General features: G+C 46.8%; 1 protein-coding gene across 8 annotated transcripts in view; it reads left to right on the forward strand.

The window, feature by feature from the left end:
• FUBP3 (far upstream element binding protein 3) overlaps positions 1 to 10,407 on the forward strand; it is a 47,357-nt gene that overhangs the window by 32,792 nt on the left and 4,158 nt on the right. For 5 of the 8 annotated variants that reach the window (XM_019540797.1, XM_019540803.1, XM_019540800.1 and 2 more), the window contains 4 exons: positions 4,305 to 4,465; positions 5,217 to 5,290; positions 5,813 to 5,889; positions 8,691 to 8,759. In XM_019540797.1, coding sequence (XP_019396342.1) covers positions 4,305 to 4,465; positions 5,217 to 5,290; positions 5,813 to 5,889; positions 8,691 to 8,759 — 381 coding nt within the window. The remainder of the gene's footprint in view (positions 1 to 4,304; positions 4,466 to 5,216; positions 5,291 to 5,812; positions 5,890 to 8,690; positions 8,760 to 10,407) is intronic. The other 3 variants (XM_019540802.1, XM_019540805.1, XM_019540804.1) reach the window with 1 other exon arrangement.

A 10,407-nucleotide genomic window follows, 5' to 3' on the forward strand; every position in this document is an offset into this window, starting at 1 on the left:
AGCTATCCAATACTTTGAGCACTTGAGATTGTGTAACATTTGCTTACCATCGGTGCTCTGAGGACCCTAGATTCTTATTCTGTATATTGTGTACATTAAGTCAGATGAACATGGGGTTGTAGCTTTGTCTAGCAGGAGTCTAGATCAGGCAAGGGGATGGCACAGATTTCGCAGGTTAGCGTGTGAAAAATGTCAGCTTTGACATCTCATCACTTGCTTGCTGCTTTTGCGTTGATCTTTCACCACCCTTGTGTCAGTGCTCAGGAAAAGAGGATGTTACCTTAAAGGTTAATATTCTTTTTCCATGGTTGACCTAATCGGGAGCCTCTGTTTTTAAAACACTTAACCCCAAGGACGAGGGGCTTAGCCATGTGGTGCGCTGGAGTCTTGGAGCTAGGCTTGTGGACGAGTCCAGTCGCTATAGCCCCAGGAGCTGCCTGTACTAACAAACTGAGCACTGAAGAGCAGACTCTGCATTGTTTTTAGAGAAAAATGTCCTTAAGAAGGAGATTGTATTACAGCATCAGAGTAAGAGAATAAGTCACACGATGTACTTCAAGTAGCGTTGGGCAGGTGTTGTATAGTGGTACCCAAAAACTTGTCTGTGCCCCTCCCAACTATACAGTTGGTTCAAGAAAAGAGATCTCCCACACACACAAATTGCTTCATGACATGACTGAAGCAAGTTGTTGAAATGAGGTTCATACGGTAGCCTCTGTGAAGGAATATTTGGGGAAATGCAGGTGCCATATGACTGTGAAAGCAGGAATTTTTCTTTCTTTTTTTTTCATTGGAAATCTTTAAGCCAGTGTATAATAGAAGCAGATATACAGATGTATCCATATAGTAGCACCAGCTGGGATCACTAGAACAATCCCTGTACACTCAGTTTATTTTACAGCTGTATGATTAACAGGCTTCTCATTCCTAGCATGACGGGGGGGAGGGGGGGGGTGACTCTTCAGTGATGGCCAGAGTGAAAAGTAAGACTTGCTCACGTTGGACTCAACAATAAGGGGGACAAATCAAAGGAAACTAAAGAATTCTAAAATAATAATAGTACTAACAGTCTGTTTCAGGGTTTGAACCTCTTACGTTGAGGACTGTGGTGGTGGCTGTGGAATTATGACTACCTTAAGTACTTAAATGGCCTATACCTCCAATATTTGAGCACCTATTTCTCCTGAAGTGCCCAGCGAGAGAGAGCAGTGCTGCTATCCCTGTTGTACAGCCGGGGAACTGAAGCACGGAGCATCTAAGGGACTCAAACCCTTGTCTCCCAGGTCCCAGCCTAGTGCCTTGCCAGCTGGACTGTCCATCCTGTACAGGAGCCTCACCTGATGAATGCATGAGTGTGTCATGTCAGGAAGAGTAGATGTAGGTAATTGCTGCTGTGTTCTTTGTTCCTTGTCATTGCTTCCAAGGGGGTGAGAGGAGAGAGGGAAGAAGCTAGGTCTGTTTGGCGTAGACATCAGATCTGTAGTGCATATGGTGCCTGACTTCAGTGCCCTTTCCCTGTGGGCATCAGCAGTCAGCCTCCCAAGAAGGGTGAATGTTTTCTGGGGCAATAGCAAACTGCTACGACTGCCTGGAAGTTGTTTGTATTTTTTTCCCCTTGATGGGATGGGGGTAGGTGCAGCTTTTCTTCTCTGAAAGACTCGGCAAAGGGTGGAGGGGGAGAGCCATACAAATGTCAAGCGCTTTCTCTGTGTGCTGGTGCTTGGAAACAAACTGCGGCCTTGCTGGGCCCCCGCTGGATTTCCATGATAAATACAGCAATATTGACAGATAACGTGGCCGGCCCGGCTCTTGTCAGCTCTGCCTTTTAACAGGTTTGATTAATTGCTTTACAATTTCACATCCAGCTGGGGGGCCACTCTTGGATCATTTCTGCCCCCCATCAGGTGGAAGAATGGAGCAGGCTGCTGAATACACTCTAGATAGCCACCATGTGCCGAGTGGGTGACCTCGTTACGAAGGAAGGTGAACTCCTTCCGGCACCGTGCAGCAGCGTGTTGGCTGTTTCATCTGATTTGCATGTCCCAAAGAGGATCTCTTGGGTAGGAGGGAGTAACTGCTGGTGTGTATGGGAGAGCGGCGGGAAGGGAGGAGGGCGGGTAGCCAAGGTCTGGTCGTACTTAAAGGAATGAGCGGGCGGCCTTTTGTGAACTAATGTAGTGATCAGCTCAACTTGACTCTGTGCTGAGTGGTACAAGAAAGAAAGGGTAGGAAAGAGACCCACAACTACTACCCTACTCTAAACCCACCTGCTCCTGTTAACTTGTGTTCCTCAGTCTGCGATGCAAATTGTGGCAATGATTTGAGATAAAACACATTCTAGGCAGTTGTGGTTGAGCAGGGAAACTTATGTAAGACTCCATTCAAAGGAAGGATTTACAGTGCAAGGCTGAGAGATTACTGGTGGCTTTGCTTCTCTGCTCACATTAGTGCCCATCACCAATAGGTGGGTTTTGTTGTTTTGATTCCCCCCTTTTTTGACTAGTCAAAATTTGAGACTGAAACTTTCCTGAACTTCATGATAACCTTTTGCATGGTAGAGCCCCGAATCCCTTGGACTGAGCTTGTTAAACTGGGACTTAATTTTTTTTTTCAGTTTGCTTTACCCATGTCTCGACAAAGTATTTAAATAAGACAAAACTGCTTGTTTAGAACTGATCTCACAATGTTCTCAGTTTCCTTGAGGTTGCACAGTTAAAATCAGTCCTGTCTGCAAAAGGATGCAACTTAAGTTTGCCTTGAATCTTCTAAAATGCATGTAGAAAGAGTTAAATGCCTGGGGGCAATTTTTCCTCCCCCAAAAAGGGGGTCTAGAATGTGTGAAAGGTCATGAGTCTGTCGCAGCGAAGTGAAGCAATGCACTTGATGTGCACCGTTTGAAGTGTGTGCCATTATGATACGGTTCTGGGCTGGTTTCAGGAAAACTGGCAAAATCATGGAAGCTGTTTTCATGTATACAGGAATCATTTTTTACTCTTAACTGATGCTTAGCTTCCTTTCCTTCCCAATTTGTGTATTTTAGCTCATGGCTTTATCCACGCTTGTGAGTTAGAGCTGTGACACTTGCCTCGAGACCTCCTCATTGCCCCCCCTCCCGAATCCTCTCTCCAGCTGAGTGGAGCTGATGTGTATGTTCTGTGAAACTCCTAAAGGAGAATTGAACCATTGTAACATGGGCTTGAAGCCTTTGTTAGGCAAATTTCATTAAGAGACTGAGACCCTCACAGGTCTTCCACAAAATCAAAACCAAATTTTCATTGGCCCCTTTCCAATCTGTTTTACAGCAGTGGTGCTTAACCTCTCTGGACCTGTGGGCTGGATGAGTGGCACTGGCCTGGATCCTGCACACAGGGTGATCTGGCATGTGGGACCATGTCATCTGGACTGCAGGGAGGACTTCCCTGGGGTCTGGAAATGTGACAGCAGTGGCAGCATTACTTGTCGTAGCTCCGGGAACAATGCTGCCACTGCTCCCTCGCCACCAGAATTGTGTATCCAGGGGGAGCGCTGCGGCTGTACAGCATTTGTGTGTGCTTCCTTATCAGATACAGCTAGCTTGCTCTTCTGAAACATTCACCACAGGCTCACAGCATCAAACCGGGAAGAAGCGGGATGGACATTGAAACCTGGCATGGTTTCTGTAGTGTGGCTCGCCAGTCATATTGCAGGGGGAGCGTGGTTGAGCCATGCGACTTAAGGAGAGTGACCATTGAACAGTCCTTGACCCTAAGCCAACTTGGGTGTTTTTCTTGAATGCCAGAGGTGCGTTTCTTACAGTAAACCTGTGGCAGCAGTAAGCACAAAGCATGACACATTGGAAGAATGAGCCCCAAACATTCCCTACCCCCCTGAGGAATATATAATTTCAGTAGCAGTAATGTCTGCCATTTCCAAGGCTTGAAGTTGGTGGCATTTTAATAGGCAGATTCCTTGTTATTGGTCAGTTCTTCACAAAACGCTTGCTGATGCTCCATGCTGCATTTGGTCAACGGCTCAGCTGTGCCTGCACCACAGGATGGTGTATGCCCTTCTAAAGAGAGCTCCGGTGGTCCTGGTGAAGTTCAAAGAAGTCTTGTGAAGCAGTAAAGGCTTACAGTGCAGATTTACAGTAAAGGAGTGCGAGTCCAAGAGTTGTAATGAGGCTCACTACAATATTCCCTTCCATCCTTAGGTCAGGGAAAAGCTGCCTCTGTGGTTCTACAGCTACACTATTAGTCACCTCTCTTTGTCCTTTAAATAATAAAATGCTGCAAGTTTTACCTGACACCTTGACTTCCTTTCTGCAGGGGGGGAGAACATCAAGAGCATAAACCAGCAGTCAGGAGCCCATGTGGAGCTTCAGAGAAACCCACCTCCCAACACTGACCCTGGGGTACGAATATTCACTATCAGAGGAGTCCCTCAACAGATCGAACTTGCTCGGCATCTCATAGATGAGAAAGTTGGTGTAAGTTTCATGTGACATTGCTTCTTTGCTGGGTTTGTCTTTACTTCTTTTTGGAAGTAGTATTTTCACCAGTAAAGATTCCAGTAGATCTGGGTTTGAACCTGTATATTTTGTACTGGGCTCGTGTCAGCCCAGCTTCACCACCACTTCCCTGTAAGTGGCCAACCTGAAACTTAAATGTAGCTTTCCAGTAGTTCTGGTTTAATGTGGACTTTGTAGTCCTGGAACGTTTCCCCTAGAAGCTAGACATTTGAGACCTGCTTCAGCAAGCCAAATCTATTCTTAGCGGTGTCTCATGATGGGGTGTTTCTTTTACTTGAGATTTTAAATTTGTGGGTGTTGCAGGTTAACAGCAGGCAGTGGATGAGCCAAGTCAGAGATGAGACCTGGGTAAAAGGAGATGGGGAAAATAGTGAACCCAAGTGAATGACTTGAATAGGAGGAAGCTCATTACCCAAGCATTATTGATTTGAGGGTAGACTTTTCAAAAGTGCCAAAGTCTTGTTTGCATTTAGTGCTACCTAGGCTTCTAAGTGCTTTGAAGTCAGTTTTGAAAATGGGACTTTGGGCTCCAGAGTTAAGAGCTACTTCTGACCCTTTTAGCCTTTGAAAATAGGTGCTTGAACTCCTGGCACTGGGGATAGTGCCTCGTGCTCCATGGTTGTTCTTCTGATTGGTAACATGAGTTCCGAGCACGGCTGGCTTTAGGAAGGAGGGGATCGGCACTAAATGTTTGTGGATTCTGTGACAGGGTAACAGCATGGGTGGACCTGGAGGCTTTGGTCAAAGTCCTTTCAGCCAAGCACCTGCTACACCTCATCAAAAGTAAGTTTCCTTTTGAATTTTTTTGAGAAATGTGAGCCCCTGGCCCAGTGACATGGGAAGCATGAGTGTGGGCAGCCGTAGAATGGGGGTTAGGCTGGCATCGAGTCAGAAGAAGTGTGTTGTAGAAGAATCAGAATCCAAGGGTGAGCATGAGCTGAAGCTTGAAAGCCAAGTGGTGGAAGGTCCTCAACTGGAGTTGCCAGTTTCTGGCAAAAATATATTCCACTTCCATAAACATCCATTCCCAGTTATCCTCAACAGAGAGGTTGCTGGCCTCAAGCCTAGGTGCTTGGTGGTGCCCTTATTTCTAATTTTACTGCTAGGACCTTACACAAGGCCTTCATTATTCCTTCTGCTGTGGATTGGTTGAGAGTTTCTGCAATGCTTGCATTACTCTGTTGTCTCAGCAGTCACTGACAACTCAGTTTTCGTGCTGTTGCTGGTTTTATGCATACAGTTTCTTAAGACAAAAACACCCAACAGGCTGTTGTGTGCTTCAATGTGTGGCATTGTCATCTGCAGTGGTCCTCAGGCATTCATGGCGCAGGGTTGGGGCAGCACTTACCACACGTGGCAGCAGCCTGGACAGCAAGTCCCAAGTAAGTACTTGGCGTTCTTATCTCCGCAAGGTTAGTGTCCACCTCTGTCATCCTCACCCCGTGTGCCTGCAGTAGCCAAGTGGCCCTATCAAACCGCCTTGTGTGGAAGACAGCAGAAGTTACATGGCTTAAGGACATGCTTGCCCATACTGAGGCCAAGGGTCAGTGCTCTTGATATGTGCTTTTTCATCTGAAGGCACGCTGGGAACTGGCTTTAACCCATTCTTTGCTGTTAGCTGCTTGTTTTAAGGCTTCCTTGCAGCCTGTGTTCTGTGTAATAGCTTGGCCTCCCTCCCTGCTCCCATCTAACAAGACCTCCCAGCTCTCTGGGCTGTTCCGCCATCTCTCTTCCCCAGATGAACACTGGCCAACACCACTCAGCCCAAAGCAAGACACTCTGGTACTTTTTGCTGCTTGCCTGCCCTCCTATTATGAACTGTCCTCGTTGCCTGTTTCCCAAACGGGCAAAGTTTGGGAGGAAAGGGAGCAAGGGGTGGGTTGGGGAGGTGGAAGAGAAGAGGTAGAATCTGTCTCATTTGCCAGGCCAGACCTGCAGAGTAGAAGAGGATCCCCTAGTTAAACCACTGAAAGGTTATAAAAACTGACTGGCACCCAAAGTATTAAGCACCAGGAGTTCTGTCTCTTCCCTAAGGGTTAAACAGGAAATCAAGGTCACAGAATGGAAACTAAATCTCACAAACTTCTCCAGGTTCCTCTTTGGCTCTGAGCTTGGACACATATGAGTGTGTGTTTCCTCACTGCATTGTAGGAAAGCAGATCTGCAACAACTCCTCATGCTTCCCAGACTGCCCATGCTCTTGAGTCAGACGGTTCTGACTGTCACTTTCTATTGTTCAGACCCTTGCTAAAATCCTTCTATTAAGGAGAATGAAGTGAATCAGAATGGGGAATGCTACAGGGAGTTAGCGGATGGTAATTGCCCAGATGAAAGAACAAATCTGCCTTAATTTGGTTGGTTCCAGAAGTGTCATCCTGCTGTTGGTCACTCTGATATGTATAACAGGAGTTAAACCAGAACACCCACGCACCAGAGACTTCAGGTCCCCAGGAATCCAAAAGTCAGTGTTTCTATCATGATAGAGTCTTGCTATGCCGAAGACACAGTTTCCCTTGAAGTTTCTGAAGACCTTCTTGTAGGTGTCTGGAAGAAGTAATCCTGCCACTTGAAGCTGTACCTCTGTCTTCAAGCAAAAAATGATTTGGAAGAAACTTGGCAAAATGCTTTTCTTCTCTGTTGGGGTGGTAGGGGACAGAGTTGTACATATTTCTTGCATTAAGAAAACTTTTTTTTAATTGGATCCTTGAATAACTTACGCTTTTTGAAACTTCAGGTTTTTTGGAAGAAGCGGGTTTTTAAATGTTAAGTATGTCTTGGAAATAACAGTCTGAAAGCTGTACACTGCTTGGGAACATGCGGTTTCCCACCAATCTTTCTAGTGTGTCACTTCAGATATATACCCTACCTGGAGTACTGCACAGTGATATAAATCAGTGACCCATTTCTCTTTGTGAGAGGGAGGAACTGTTGCACCAAGCTTTTTACAGGTGCTTCCAAGACAACGTCTGCCCCCAAAGAACTTGGTCTAAGAAACATAGCTTTTTCCACTGTACTATAAACGTTTGTAGTAGATAATAGTGTGAGTAGCATTAAAGTAGTAAAACACCCTGAGCATTCAAATGGGCTTATTCACAAGGTAGCATAATAGCATACTTCTAAATTGCTTGTGTTTTCACATTGTCTTTGTAATACCAGGAAAATGCTACTTGCCATTTTTTTCGGTATGTTTCCACTCCAGGAGGGCAGGTTGTCCTGGGGTTTAGAGTGTTCAACTGAAGTTTTTGACTGAAAGGTCAAATATTGTATCCAGAATATGCTTTTTTGCTGCTCAGAGAAAGCAGTTGGTACAGAATATAGCTCTATAAACCTGTTGCAACTAAAATAAAAATGCAGCTGGGAAGTGTAGAATTAGTGGTTTGACTCGCACATCCAGGGATGAGGAGGCTGCTGTGCTTAGCTTTGTGGAGAGAGGTGTTTTGTGTATGCGCTATTACACTTGATCAGACTTGCCCTGCTGTTTTTCTTGAGGTGCATATACAAATCTTGGAAAAACCAGAACCCTCCCTCTACTTGACCCTCTTTGCAAGAACCAAAGGTAGACATTCCCAGACGAGGAGAAGCATACCCACCAATCCTCTTTCCAAGAGCAGTTACTTAGCAGGCTTCAGAGAGGGAGTGAACATTTCCATGTACATATCTCACCCTTCATCCAGCAAAAGTTTGCAAAGCTGATCTGTCATCTTGGTGTCCTAAAGGTCAAGAAGATTTGGGCCACGAGTGGATGGTATAAGCAAAGGGACTTTTGGTGAATATGCTGTCAACAGCTGTTGATGTTTTAAATCTGGGGCCTGTGTCCAGGTAATCACAGTGGCAACCCCCAACTTGACAAGTGGAAAAAGCATTCTCCCCTCTGCTGTGCATCCTGAGACCCCAGGAGCATGCACCCATGCCACTACCCCCCCCCCTCCCCATGCCCTGGACATGCTCCTCCCCAGCTGGGATCAGTGCCTCCCTGCCCCAGCCTTGCGCTGGCTCAGGTGTCTTGAGTCCTGGTGTTAAACCTGATGGGAATGTTGGCTGTTCGGTTCCTTATCCACTTAGAATCCTCCCTGTTCCTGTTCGTAGCCAGGCCCACTCTGAAGGCAGTCTTGGTAAAGAGAGAGGACAGACAAGATAATGCTGTGCTTTAAGCAGACTTCACTGCTTTCTTCTCCTGCTGCAGATCACAATGGTACCCAGTCAGGCCAGGTGGAGCTCACCAAGGCATGGGAGGATTATTATAAGAAACTAGGTAAATACCCATCTCCTACAACTTCTTGTTTTCACACTTCAAGTTTTATTTCAAACCACATTCTGACCATTTCTTCCCCAGCCTGTTCTACGGCAAGTGCTGCTGCCTGGTTTGCACAATCTCATTAGCATTGTCAAGGCGTCGGATGAATCGCTCTTCAGAGCAAACCTCTGATGAACAAATTCTCAAATGTCCCCTTTTCACCAGCTCCCCCCACCCTCCCCTTGTGGGAGGAGGAGCAGACCCCCCAACCCTACACATGTATTTAGATTTTAATTACTTCCCCCATCTTAAACAAATGAACTGGCCGAGTAAAACATTTTGCCGTGAAATGCATTTAGCGGCGTGTCCTTTCAGCCTGCTGTGGACTGTAATTCTCCTAGAAGAAAAGGCATTGAAGGAGGTCCTTTGTTGGCATTAGCAGGTGGACAGTCGAGGCAACCCTGACCTCTGCAAAGAAAGGTCCTGACTTGTAGCTTTGGTCAAGTCTTTTAACCCGCTTTTTATGCCCCTGGACAGGACACTGCTGCCCTGTTCCCTCCACCCACTTCACGCTTTCAGCCTATTGTGCTCACCCTGCCCCCAACCCCTGCCACTTCAAAGCTCTCTTCAGCCTGCGTTGCAATGCAGGGAAGCACCCAGGGATGTCCATGGAGAGAGGGGGCAGCTAGATGGCCAGAAAAAACACTCTCCTATTATTTTTGCCTGTGTCCCATTCCCATTCACCAGTCCAGTGCATGCAGTGGCTTTTGTGTAGCGTTTGTGTTTTCGTTATGCCTGACTTTTTCTCCTGTATTTCTAACTAACTTGCTTCCTCTCCTGCCTGTTAGTCAGCCCCCTGCACGCTTCTGCAGGTGCTTTGCTTTAGCCATAAGGGTCTGCTAGGGAGAGTACCAACTTCAGGGCCTTTTGCGCAGATGGCTGGACTCTCTTCTCATGGAAATTTAGATGTGCTGAGCCTAAATTGAATTGTTATAGTGGCCAGGGTGTCAGCCGGTGCCCCGGTTTGCAGCATTTTCAGGGACACTGTGGTGAGAAGTGGTTGATGGACCAGCTTGTTTTGCAGCAGTTCAGAGCATCTGCACAGCAGCACGGTGTTTTGAAAGACCCGCCCGTGCAGGCATCCCAGCCCACGCCATACATATGTGCAATCCTTCCTTGTACTTCAGGGTGCCTGAAACAGCTTGATCCCAACAACAGCTGGTTATCCCTCCAAATGTCTCTTGGGTAACTTCTGAATGCAAGGCGCTTGGTGTGGGGTGGTGTTGTGGACTGGCTGCACTGATCGTGGTATGGAGCTTAGGGCTCTCCTTAACCCACTTGGGCAAATTTGGGGTGAGCTGTTCTTGATCAGTTTAATGGTTGCATCCCAAGTACTGCTACTAGCTGGCACACTCAACATGGGGAAGGTGCCTGGGATAACCCAGCATGGAAGCACGGACTCCAGACAAGGTGTTTGATCGCTGTCTGTTTATGCCTTCCCTTGGCGAACAGGGCCAAGAAGTCTAGTCCCTCTGATTCAACTGCGGTGAACATGCAAACGGCATACGCTTATCTCACGCTGGTTCTTTGGTACCTCTCTTAATTTAAGTGTGATTTGACATGAGCCAGGCTGCCTGTCAGGGCTGTGCTAACTTTTTCTGCCGCC

The sequence above is a fragment of the Crocodylus porosus genome, unplaced genomic scaffold (assembly GCF_001723895.1).
Source record: "Crocodylus porosus isolate Cpor-Errol unplaced genomic scaffold, CroPor_comp1, whole genome shotgun sequence".
In the NCBI taxonomy this organism is placed as follows: domain Eukaryota; kingdom Metazoa; phylum Chordata; order Crocodylia; family Crocodylidae; genus Crocodylus; species Crocodylus porosus.